The sequence below is a fragment of the Solanum tuberosum genome, unplaced genomic scaffold (genome assembly GCF_000226075.1).
Source record: "Solanum tuberosum cultivar DM 1-3 516 R44 unplaced genomic scaffold, SolTub_3.0 scf00411, whole genome shotgun sequence".
Classification (NCBI taxonomy): domain Eukaryota; kingdom Viridiplantae; phylum Streptophyta; class Magnoliopsida; order Solanales; family Solanaceae; genus Solanum; species Solanum tuberosum.
Genome location: NW_006239344.1, coordinates 107,211 through 120,389, shown reverse-complemented (window position 1 = coordinate 120,389; position 13,179 = coordinate 107,211). Strand labels below are relative to the sequence as shown.

The following is a 13,179-nucleotide window of genomic DNA, read 5'->3' as shown; positions in this document are numbered from 1 at the left end:
GAATTTTATTCACTCTTCTTATATAGTAATAGTAATAATAGATTATAACAATAAGTGAATATTTATAAGTAGAGAGAGAATAATTAAGATTAGGAAGGAAATGAGAAGCCAACAAACGGGAGAAAACAAACAAGTAGGTATATGATGATTAGCATTAGCATAATAATATAATTAGCATAATAATATAATAATATGATATATGATTATTATTTAATTAATTTTTATTACTTTTTAATTAATATAGGGTATTTTCGTAATTCAACTCTTGAGGTTAAGCTCTTCCCACTTATAATAATATATGATGATGATGATATGATACTATGCATCATATTTGGTCTCAATTATTCCTCTGTTTATTTCCAGAATTTTGAGCTCTATAGATCTAATAACAAAGCAAGCAGAGGATTTATAGTTTCATCAACTAAAAAGGTTAGTCAACTCATCTAATATTTGCTACTCTCATCTCTATTGAAGTAAAATTATGGAAAAGTAAAAGTGATGTAAGGAAAATGAAAGAAATTTGGTAGGTTAGTTGGATCTATAAAGGGAAACAAAATGCAGGAGCAAGAGAGAGGACTAAATACTTACTCTTAGCGGCTGTTTACAACAAATCAATAGATGCATGACCTTATCACTTAATCGTAGTTAGTTAATGTATATATTCATCTCATTAAATTATTATTTTCCCATGATAAGTTGTATTAGTTTGGTATTAACATCCGGTAAGGGTGAATTCTTACTGGGTGAGAGGGAGGGGGTTGGAGAGAGCGGAGTGAATAGAAGCAGATCTTTTAAATATTTTTTTCTAAGAGGACGAAAAATCCCCCTCACTAATGAAACTATATTACTATAAGTTATGAGAGATGGAAAGGTTCGGTACCACTTGGTCTCGTTTATGGATGAATCCCATTTTATTTTTTTTGAAATCCCACTATAGTAATGCTAATAAAAATCTAAAAATGAGGGGTAATTAAAGAAACCAGAAAGTGGTCTGAAGAGGACAGAGTATCAGATTTCTAGACTAGAGATTGCACATGATAAACGGGAGATTTAATTTTGTAGTCCATTATACATGATAGAAACTAATTGTGCGAATACAAAATTACTATACTTTCTCTTTATGCACCATTTGATGTTTGACAAAACCTCAATAAGAATAATTTTTATTTTTATTTACAAATACGAAAACCACCGCAAGATGGAAATCTTTTAGCATGAAAATAGTAAAAAGGAGTAGCCAAAATTTAATGAAATGAACTTGACAAGAAGAAAATGGTTACAAGTTTATTATGCAGAAACTTTCAAAAATTCAATAGACTACTCACCTTTATTTTCTTCAACTTAAGACCTCCTCTTAATTTCGATTGAAATGTCTGTCCAATGAAAATTATTGATAGTCTTATCTTTTCATCAACTTAATCCTGATAAAGTTTAATGTACTTTTTATTATGCATCAGGTCTTGAGAACTTGAAAGGAAGGGAAGGAAAAGCAGAATGATGGAAAAACGAAAAGATAATGAAGAAGCAAACAACTCATTGGTATGTTTTTTGATAGAGTGAACTGTAAAGTATTGAATTGTAGATATCATGTGGCTTTAAAATTTTGATATGTGTTATTTTGGCAGGTGTCATTTTCTGCTCTTCGCAAGGACGTTGCCGATGTTCTGGATTTCATTGAGAGATTAAAGAATGAAGAAGATCAAAAGGCTGTTGATGTTGATCTAATTGAAAGCCTGAAATTGAAGCTGACATTTATTTGTACATATGTCCAGCTTTCTTATTCCAATTTGGAGCAGTTTGAAGATATAATGACTAGAAAAAGACAAGAGGTTGAGAATCTGCTTCAACCAATTTTGGATGATGATGGCAACAACGCTGGGTGTAAATATGTCCTTACTAGCCTCGCCAGTAATATGGATGACTGTATCAGCTCTCATCATCATTCTTATAAATCAGATGCCACCATGATGGATGAGCAATTGGACTTCCTCCTCTTGAATCTCTATCATCTATCCAAGCATCGTGCTGAAAAGATGTTTCCTGGAGTGACTAATTATGAGGTTCTTCAGAATGTATGTGGCAATGTAAGAGATTTCCATGGTTTGATAGTGAATGGTTGCATTAACCATGAGACGGTTGAGAATGTCTTACCTCTGTTTCAACTCATGGCTGAGAGAGTAGGACACTTCCTTTGGGAGGATCAAAATGATAGAGACTCTCGCCCCTTCAAGCTAGCACATCTACTCTTGAAGATTGTTCCAACTGAACTGGAGGTTATGCACATATGTTATAAAAATTTGAAAGCTTCAACTTCAGCAGAAGTTGGACGCTTCATCAACCAGCTCCAGGAAACCTCTCCGGACATTCTTCGGGAATATCTTATTCATCTACAAGAGCACATGGTAACTGTTATTACCCCTAGCACTTTAGGGGCTCGAAACATTCATGTCATGATTGAGTTCCTATTAATTATTCTTTCAGATATGCCCAAGGACTTTATTCATCATGACAAATTATTTGATCTATTGGCACTTGTTGGAGCACTTATCAAGGAGGTATCAACTCTTGTTCGCGACTTAGAAGAGAAATTAAGGAATAAAGAGAGTACCGATGAGACAAATCGTGCAACCCTAAAGTTGCTGGAAAATATTGATCTCCTCAAGGAAGATCTCAAACATGTTTATCTGAAAGTCCCAGATTCATCTCAATGTTGCTTCCCCATGAGTGATGGACCACTCTTCATGCATCTGCTACAGAGACACTTAGATGATTTGCTGGATTCCAATGCTTATTCAATTGCTTTGATAAAGGAAGAAATTGGGTTGGTGAAACATGACCTCGAACCGATAAGATCTTTTTTCGTGAATATTGAGCAAGAATGGTATAAGGATCTCTGGGCACGTGTTTTAGATGTGGCATATGAGGCAAAAGATGTCATTGATTCTATTATTGTTAGAGATAATGGTCTCTTACATCTTATTTTCTCACTTCCCATTACCATAAAAAGGATCAAGCTTATCAAAGAAGATATCTCCAATTTACATGAGAAGATTCCCGAAAATAGAGGTCTCATCGTTGTGAACTCTTCCAAGAAGCCCATTGAGAGCAAATCATTGACAACTGGTAAAATAATTGTAGGTTTTGAGGAGGAGACAAAATGGATACTTAGAAAGCTCACTGGTGGACCGACAGATCTAGATGTCATTTCGATCACTGGTATGCCGGGTTCAGGTAAAACTACTTTGGCATACAAAGTATACAATGATAAATCAGTTTCTAGTCATTTCGACCTTCGTGCATGGTGCACAGTTGACCAAGAATATGACGAGAAGAAGTTGTTGGATAAAATTTTCAATCAAGTTAGTGACTCCGATTCAACATTGAGTGAGAATATTGATGTTGCTGATAAGCTACGGAAACAACTGTTTGGAAAGAGGTATCTTATTGTCTTAGATGACATGTGGGATACTACTACATGGGATGAGTTAACAAGATCTTTTCCAGAAGTTAAGAAAGGAAGCAGAATTTTATTGACAACTCGAGAAAAGGAAGTGGCTTTGCATGGAAAGCTCTACACTGCTCCTCTTAACCTTCGATTGTTAAGATCAGAAGAAAGTTGGGAGTTATTAGAGAAAAGGGCATTTGGAAACGAGAGTAGCCCTAATGAACTATTGGATGTTGGTAAAGAAATAGCCGAAAATTGTAAAGGGCTTCCTTTGGTGGTGGATCTGATTGCTGGAGGTATTGCTGGGAGGGAAAAGAAAAAGAGTGTGTGGCTTGAAGTTTTAAATAATTTGCATTCCTTCATTTTGAAGAATGAAGTGGAAGTGATGAAAGTTATAGAAATAAGTTATGACCACTTACCTGATCACCTGAAGCCATGCTTGCTTCATTTTGCAAGTAACCCGAAGGACACTGCGACGCCAATCTTTGACTTGAAAATTGTTTGGGGTGCTGAAGGATTTGTGGAAAAGACAGATATGAAGAGTATGGAAGAAGTGGTGAAGATTTTGTGGATGATTTAATTTCCAGTAGCTTGGTAATTTGTTTCAATGAGATAGGTGATTACCCTACTTGCCAAATTCATGATCTTGTGCATGACTTTTGTTTGATAAAAGCAAGAGAAGAAAAGTTGTTTGATTTGATAAGTTCAAGTGCTCCATCAGATTTGCTGCCACGTCAAATTACCATTGATGATGATGAGGAGCACTTTGGGCTTAATTTTGTCCTGTTTGGTTCAAATAAGAAAAGGCATTCTGGTAAACACCTCTATTCTTTGAGGATAAATGGAGACGAGCTGGACGATTGTCTCTCTGATACATTTCATCTAAGACACTTGAGGCTTCTTAGAGTGTTGAACCTGAATCCCTCTTTTATCATGGTGAAAGATTCTTTGCTGAATGAAATATGCACGTTGAATCATTTGAGGTACTTAAGCATTGGGACAGAAGTTAAATCTCTGCCTTTGTCTTTCTCAAACCTCTGGAATCTAGAAATCTTGTGTGTGGATAATGAAGAATCAACCTTGATACTATTACCGAGAATTTGGGATCTTGTAAAGTTGCGACTGCTGATCACTACTGCTTGTTCTTTCTTTGATATGGATGCAGATGAATCAATTCTGATAGCAGAGGACACAAAATTAGAGAACTTGACATTATTACATAAACTCGTGCTTTCCTATTGGAAAGATACAGAGGATATTTTCAAAAGGCTTCCCAATCTTCAAGTGCTTTCATTTGAACTCATGGAATCATGGGATTATTCAACAGAGCAATATTGGTTCCCGAAATTGGATTGCCTAACTGAACTAGAAGACCTCAATGTAGGTTTTGAAAGTTCAAACACAAATGACAGTGGGTCCTCTGCAGCCATAAATCGGCCATGGGATTTTCACTTCCCTTCGAGTTTGAAAAAATTGTCGTTGGGTGACTTTCCTCTGACATCCGATTCACTATCAACAATAGGGAGACTGCCCAACCTTGAAGAGTTGTTCCTTTATTTTACAATCATATGGGGGGAAGAATGGAACATGGGGGAGGAAGACACCTTTGAGAATCTCAAATATTTGAAGTTCCATGAAATGAAACTTTCCAAGTGGGAGGTTGGAGAGGAATCCTTTCCCTCCCTTGAGAAATTAAAACTGGAGGGATGTCGTAAGCTTGAGGAGATTCCGCCTAGTTTTGGGGATATTTATTCATTGAAAATTATCAAACTTGTAAACAGCCCTCAACTTGAAGATTCTGCTCTCAAGATTAAGGAATACGCTGAAGATTTGAGGGGAGGGGACGAGCTTCAGATCCTTGGCAAGAAGAATATCCCGTTATATAAGTAGCATTAAAAGTATATTGTACTTTGCTGGGTGATATTGTATATGATTAAGAAAATTCTGTTAAGTGGTTATGAAACATTTTTGTGGGATTCCTCTGAGTTTCTTTTAACAAAAATTATATTTTTTATAAATACACATATCATTTGTCCATTTGACACGTGTCATTTGTGATTGCAAGTCACACATGAGGTATGTTGGTATATGGGTGACCACGAGACATACCGATGTCAAGTATAGGTTTCAACATACGTAATTTTAAGGTAAGCAATTATATGATGTTGATGCCAAATTAAAGTGACTTATCTAAAGTGGATATTTTTAACATTAATCTTTGTACTTTTCCTATCACTGCCACTAGGTATCTCTTATTCTATGCTATGTTGTTTGCCATTGTCATTCTCTCTTCAATTTTTTCTTTGCATTCACACACACATTAATTTTCTTGTAGACTGAGTATTATCCGCATGCAAGACGAATCTAGGATTTGATGTTTACAAGTTTTTATGGCGACCTCGCATTAATATCAATAATAATTAGATTCTCAATCACATATTTATAATTATTAAGTCGATAATTTAATACACAAGTATAGGATTTTGACAAAAGTTTGAGGGATTCACATAAATTCATAGATTACATTGTGGATTTGCCTTCGGATGTCCAAACCTCCTTTGTGTCTAACTTGGTCTGAAGTCCCATCTTATGTGCTCAAAGCACGATCGTTTAACCTCAATCAAGGTACTAGTCTGTCACAAACCCAACGAACTTTCATCACAAAAGCTAGGCCGTGAAGTGAGCTTATAAGCACTCAAGACTTCCTCTCCGCAAACATACAACCAACTTGGGCTGAAATCACACTCTGAAAGAAAATAAGTGTGTGTTTATCAAACTGACTCATAGTAGAACACTGAAATACCTTCTTCTAAACGTTCAACAGATGAGATTTCCAGCACTCAAATGAATGAAAGGTTCATATTAATCTTCAAAGAGAATTACAAAAATACATGACCAGAAGTACATCATTGACAGCACCATTTCAAAGTTAAACCGATACATAATGATACAAAATAGGACACACTGTTGAACATCCCCCCCCCCCCAAACCCAAAAATACAATAGTTGTCCTTACTGATATAGCACAACAGCAAGAGTTTAAACTCATTATTTGTAATTAATTGCTGCGAAATCGCTCAACAAAGGGTCAAATCGCTTCACTGCCACCATAACCAGCACTGCAACTACACAAGGCTCAAGCAAGTAAGAGCGGGTGAAAGATCAACATAGAACTAATACCTGAAGTCTTCCTAAGAAGAAGCCAGAGAGCAATTCCCGTTGCTATATGGAGTCAATGCTGCATCTTCATCAATAATCCAAAAATAACCAGGAGTGTCGAACCTCATTCCTGACACTGTCCTGTATATATAAAGTTTCTCAACAGGGCAACTTTCTGGTCTCGTGTCCGGATGACCCCTCTCGTCTATAAATTCAACATTAAGCCCTGGCAACTTCTGGGCTAGTAGCTTACATGCTTCAAAACTTACTGAACAATTAGACATCCAAAGGGATCGCATTGTCTCCAGCTTTGCAGCATTAGCCAACAGAGCCTCATCGCCAAAAGGGCAGTCTCTAATCTCCAACTTACGGAGGCTCTGACAATCAGAGAGAACATAGTGGAGGCCTAGTCTCGTATGATTATTCAACAGAGCATTATTGGTTCCCAAAATTGGACTTCCTAAATGAACTTGTATAGAGCCCTCAACTTAATGATTCTGCTATGAATATTAAGGAATATGTTTAAGATGTGATGGGAGGGGACGAACCTCAGGTCAATGGCCGGAATAATATCCCGTTACTTAAGTAGCTCTTAAGCACTATGTGTGAAAAGTCTTGAGCTCTCTTACCCTGCGAGTACATTGCCTACTCTACTTCATTTTATGTGGCAGAATTTGGCTGGGTACCAAGTTTGAGAAAGAAATGAATACTTTTGGAACCTCTTTTCTTGAACATGCCATGACATTTTTGTGGCTTTAAAAGCATATCATTAAGAGTAAAATAAGCAGTTCAAAATTAAGTTATTTGAAAATATGGAAAGGCGTCATTCTTTTTTAAACTTACTAAAAAGAAAAAGAGTGCCACATAAAATGGAATAACTTATGTTTGTTCCAATTATTTTGACCGGTGTAACTTTCTTTGCAGAGTGCATGTAAAGAAGATGGTTACAATTCTCTTTGCTGTGCCAGACTAATTTTTCTCTTATTTATGTCCACCATAGACTCATGTCTTTGAATTTAAGCCATTCTACCACTCGAATTCCTAATCTTGGCAAGATGAGCAGACACTCTTACAAATTGCAGCGGCTGTGGGTAAGTTCTAGCTTGAGTGTCACTTTTGTATAGATTTGCATGCTCTCGATAGTTTGGAGACTCGATACGGTACATGTTTGAATTTTAGAGAAGAAATTTTCTTGAATCTTTTGGTTTTAAACTTGTTTTGCCATTCTTACAAAGGAGTGTCAAAAATGGGAATGTTGAAATTTAAAGGATGCATTCTTTTTTATTTGTATGTTGTATTTTTTCTACCCTATTTATTTTTTGTGTTCTCTATTAGATTTATTTTATTTAATTTTCCATAAATTTCAGATTGTTGTATGTTTTTTATTTGGGCTCAAATTGACCATTTGTGACTTCATTGGAAGTTGTTAACTATTAACCAAAGTTCAAACCACACATGTCTTCATAGAATTTTAAGGTAGATTACCCTTTCCTTAGAGGTGAAAAAAGTTGTAATATTTGCATCTGAATGTGACTGACTGTAGGTGGTAGATTATATTGAAGATACCGGTCTTGAGGAGATTGCCGACTATTGCAAGGACCTTGAAGAACTTAAGGTATTTTCTTCCGATCCATATGCGCATGTATCCTTGACTGAGAGAGACCTTTTAGCAGTCTCAGCTGGCTGAAAATGGCACCTTGGTTACTATTTCAAGGAACTGTCCTAACTTGATCCAGAAAGTTGCCCCATCGAGAAACTCTACACATACAGGACAGAGGTTGTCATGCCTGATTCTGTTTGGACTGTTGATAGAGATGCAGCAGCATCGACATTCTATAGAACCAGAAATTGCTCCATGGCTTCTGCATAGGAAAAACTGCAGGTATGATCAGTACTACATTGATTTTGTTTTAGTGTGCTGGTTGTAGTCGATGGAACATGGGAGTTAAAGGTTATTGGAGAAGATCATACACCATCAATCTCTTTTCCTTTTTAAAAAACTCTCCATATATCTTTAGTTTAAGAGCACAAAATTTAAAATGTTTTCTGTATTCTTTTTTTTTTCTTAAACCGTGTGTCAAGTCAAAACCAAACAATCTAATTGAAACGGATGGAGTACCAACTTGGCAAGAGAAAATATTGCTGGGAATTCCCTTGTGGTTGGAAAAAGCATTTCTTACTGATGAGCAAAAGTGGAATGAATCACCAAAACAGGTTTTTTTTCATTTGTTTCTGCTTCTTAGAAACCAAATTATGCCTACAATGTGGTTGATCAAATGTTAGAAAGAATGCCTACAATGTGTTTGATAAAAGTCTCAACTGAACTGTTTGTTTGTGAATATTATTAAGTAGAAATTGAGAAGATGATAGATAGATAGATATGATCACATTAAAAATGGCAACCATTTGTTGTATTGTTTCTTCTTCTCTTTCCGATTACTTATTTTCCTTCATACTAAACACATCATTGTGTTCGAGTTTTCTTAGAAATTAGAATCAAAACACTTGTTTCATCATTTCGTTTGAATTTTTACAAAGCTTAACAGAAGAAGCAAAAAAAGACGTAAAAGCTTAACGTAAAGAAGAAAAAAAAGACTTTTGAAATTTGACATGGTAAACATATTATATCATAGTATTTGTGTAGAAATAAAAGCTTTTAATTAAGAAATTATATTTTAAAAAATGTTAATATTATATCTGGATGGAATAATAAGGAAATAGTGTCAAATAAAATTGAAAAGGAAAAAGTAATATAAAGTGAGCAGAGTATTATTCTTATGAGAAATTTTGATTAGCTTTCTAATTAAATTAATCTATACCTTAATTATGAATTTGGACTTTGTAGTAGAAAAGTGATTCATGCTTTTGCTTTTTAGTAGCTCTAACTTATCTTTATAAATTTTTTAATACTATATATATATACAATTATGAGGGAATACTATGCATGATATTCTCTATAAATTTTTTAATACTGAGATTCTTTTCTCCACTAACAAAAGAGTCTTTTTTAAAGCATTACTCTTGGTTTGGTATGGATATCCATATTATCAACACTTAGTATATATAACAAAGCAAGGAGAATTGATAATATCTGATTCTACCCGCCCATTTGTAACTCCAACACATCTCCCAAAAAAAAGGCATGCATTAAACCCAATTTGTGTCATTAGTTATACATATATTCTTGCATACATAGTTTGTGTTTAGCTAGTTCCATAATTGATGATATAACAAAGCAAGGAGAGGATATTTTAGTTTCATCAAGTAAAAAGGTTAGTTAACTCATCGATTTCTATTGAAAACAATGACTTTCTTCAATTTCTCACCTTTGGTAGTAATTAAGTTCAATCTAGTTCTTAAGTTGGAGAGAAATGAAGATTTTTATGTGAAATTCGGATATATATGCTGCCCAATCAGTAAGCTGAAACTTGTTCCTTACTACTGCTTGATAGATAAGAGTATTATTATCCTCATGGATCGATGCTTCCAAGTGTGACTTCTTAGGTCGACACAGATACTTGCTAAGTGCCTATATATATATATAGAATATGTCTGGTTGGGTTATGGTTAGATATACAAGTTTTTAATAATTAAACTGTGTATTAAGTATTAACACCACACATACATCAGACTTAGCTTTAATAGAAACTACCAAGCCATTCTAGTGAAGTCATCAAATAAAAAGGTTTGCCAATATGTTCTTTCTCTTAATATTTGCTACTCTGATCTGTAATTGAAGTAGAATTGTGGAATACCCAAATATTATCTATTGAATTAAAATAATGGTTACAAATTTATTATACAAAAACTGTCAAAAATCAATTGTAAATACGACATGCATGGTGTTTCTACTAAAAAGTCTCTCCTGTGAAAATTCTTATCTTTTCATCCTGATAAAGTTTTATGTACTTTTTATGCATCAGGTCTTATGAACTTGAAAGGAAAATTACAATCATATGGAAAAACGAAAAGATAATGAAGAAGCAAACAACTCATTGGTATGTTATTTGATAGAGAGTAAACTGTAAAGTATTGAATTGTAGATATGTCGCTTTAAAAATTTGATATGTGTTATTTTGCCAGGTGTTATTTTCTTCTCTTCGCAAGGACATTGCCGATCTTCGGGATTTCCTACAGAGATTAAAGAATGAGGAAAATCAAAAAGCTCTTCATGTGGATCTGGCATTTATTTGTACATATGTCCAGCTTTCTTATTCCGGTTTGGAGCGGTTTGAAGATGTAATGACTGCCAAAGGAAAAGAGGTTGAGAATCTGCTTCGATCAATTTTATATGATGTTGGCAACAACAACAACAACAACAACAACATACCCAGTGAAATCCCACTAGGTGGGGTCTGGGGAGGGTAAAGTGTACGCAGACCTTACCACTACCTCGTGGAGGTAGAGAGGCTGTTTCCGGAAGACCCTCAGCTCAAGTGTAACAAAGCCAAGTAAAGGAAGAGAATTATATAAAGCATAACATCCAATAAGAAAAATAGTGCATAATCAACAAAGGGGGCAATACATCAAGAAAATAATGCGAGAAGTGAAACGCAGTAAACAACATAAGGCAATAGGGATCACATACAAGAACTACAAGTGTACGGCTAAGACTCCTACAAACGCTAACAACCCATACCCTCACCAGGAAAGACAACACGCTAACCCTACTAGCCTTCAACCTTAATACGAGACCTCCACTCCTTCCTATCTAGAGTCATGTCCTCGGTAATGTGTAGCTAGGCCAAGGCCAAGTCAATCACCTCCTCCCAATACTTCTTGGGCCTACCTCTACCCCTCCGCGTACCCTCTACTACCAGCCCTTCGCACCTCCTCACTGGGGCGTCTGCGCCCCGTCTCTTCACATGTCCAAACCATTTCAGTCTCGCTTCCCTCAGCTTGTCCACCACCGAGGCCACTCCCACCTTCTCCCGGATAACCTCATTCCTAATCTTATCGCTCCTAGTGTGCCCACACATCCATCTCAACATCCTCATCTCCGCAACATGCATTTTATGAACGTGTGCGTTCTTGACTGGCCAACTCTCCGCTCCATACAACAAGGCCGGTCTAACTACCACTCTGTAGAACTTACCTTTAAGTTTAGGCGGGATTTTCTTATCACACAAGACTCCAGAGGCAAGCCTCCATTTCATCCAAGCAGCCCCAATGCGATGTGTGACATCATCGTCGATGTCACCACTTTCTTGGATTACAGACCCAAGATACTTAAAACTTTCTTTCTTAGGAATGATCTGTGTGGCAAGTCTCACATCCACATCTGCCTCATCCAAAGCATCACTGAATTTGCACCCCAAATATTCTGTTTTGGTCCTACTCAACCTGAACCCTTTGGACTCCAGCGTTTGTCTCCACACCTCCAACCTCGCATTAACTCTGTCCCGCGTCTCATCAATCAGTACTATGTCATCCGCAAATAACATACACCATGGGACATTCTCCTGAATGGACCGTGTCAACTCATCCATCACCAAAGCAAATAGAAAAGGGCTAAGGACTGATCCCTGGTGCAACCCCATCTCAACTGGGAATGATGTTGGCAACAACGGCCCGTGTAAATACGACATGCATCATGTCCTTGCTACCCTCAGGGATAATATCGATCATTGTATCAGCTCACATCATCGTTCTACATCAAGCGCCACCATGACTGAGGAGCACTTGAACTTCCTCCTCCTGAATCTCCATCATCTATCCAAGCATCGTGCTGAAAAGATGTTTCCTGGAGTGACTCAATATGAGCTTCTTCAGAATGTATGTGGCAACGTAAGAGATTTCCATGGGTTGATAGTGAATGGTTGCATTATGCATGAGATGGTTGAGAATGTCTTACCTCTGTTTCGTCTCATGGCTGAGAGAGTAGGACACTTCCTTTGGGAAGATCAGACTGATGAAGACTCTCAAACTCTCTGAGCTAGATGAGGATGATCAAACTGATGAAGACTCCTCAAACTCTCTGAGCTAGATGAGGATGATGAAACTGATGAAGACTCTCAAATCTCCGAGCTAGATGAGGATGATCAGAATGATAGAGACTCTCGACTCTTCAAGCTAGCACATCTACTCTTGAAGATTGTTCCAACTGAACTGGAGGTTATGCACATATGTAATACAAATTTGAAAGCTTCAACTTCAGCAGAAGTTGGACGCTTCATTAAGAAGCTCCTGGAAACTTCTCCGGACATTCTCAGAAAATATTTGATTCATCTACAAGAGCATATGGTAACTGTTATCACCCCTAGCACTTCAGGGGCTCGAAACATTCATGTCATGGTGGAATTCCTATTGATTATTCTTTCTGATATGCCTAAGGACTTTATTCATCATGACAAACTTTTTGATCTCTTGGCTCGTGTTGGAGCACTTACCGGGGAGGTATCAACTCTTGTACACGACTTGGGAGAGAAATTAAGGAATAAAGAGGGTAACGACCAAACAAATCGTGCAACCCTAGACTTGCTGAAAAATATTGAACTCCTCAAGAAAGACCTCAAACATGTTTATCTGAAAGCCCCGGATTCATCTCAATGTTGCTTCCCCATGAGTGATGGACC

At 36.6% G+C, this 13,179-nt stretch overlaps 3 protein-coding genes and 1 pseudogene across 3 annotated transcripts in view; 2 read left to right on the top strand and 2 right to left on the bottom strand.

Annotated features, from left to right (window-relative positions):
- Positions 1 to 346: 346 nt before the first annotated feature.
- LOC102579275 (putative late blight resistance protein homolog R1A-3) lies at positions 347 to 5,441 on the top strand (annotated as a pseudogene).
- A 1,195-nt stretch (positions 5,442 to 6,636) lies between these two features.
- Positions 6,637 to 7,246, bottom strand: LOC107058006 (protein TRANSPORT INHIBITOR RESPONSE 1-like). Its single transcript, XM_015303245.1, has 2 exons — positions 7,234 to 7,246; positions 6,637 to 7,064 (listed from the first exon to the last, which is right to left on the bottom strand). Exons 1-2 carry the CDS (start codon positions 7,244 to 7,246, stop codon positions 6,637 to 6,639), a joined length of 441 nt encoding a protein of 146 aa, XP_015158731.1.
- Positions 7,247 to 10,815: 3,569 nt separating this feature from the next.
- LOC107058005 (uncharacterized) lies at positions 10,816 to 12,144 on the bottom strand. The gene is made up of 2 exons (XM_015303244.1): positions 11,700 to 12,144; positions 10,816 to 10,850 (listed from the first exon to the last, which is right to left on the bottom strand). The coding sequence occupies exons 1-2, from the start codon at positions 12,142 to 12,144 to the stop codon at positions 10,816 to 10,818; spliced, it is 480 nt and encodes a 159-aa protein (XP_015158730.1).
- A 46-nt stretch (positions 12,145 to 12,190) lies between these two features.
- The window catches only part of LOC102582358 (putative late blight resistance protein homolog R1A-3), a 5,078-nt gene continuing 4,089 nt past the window's right edge, over positions 12,191 to 13,179 (top strand). The window contains exons 1-2 of the mRNA XM_015303243.1: positions 12,191 to 12,484; positions 12,587 to 13,049. Coding sequence (XP_015158729.1) covers positions 12,191 to 12,484; positions 12,587 to 13,049 — 757 coding nt within the window. The remainder of the gene's footprint in view (positions 12,485 to 12,586; positions 13,050 to 13,179) is intronic.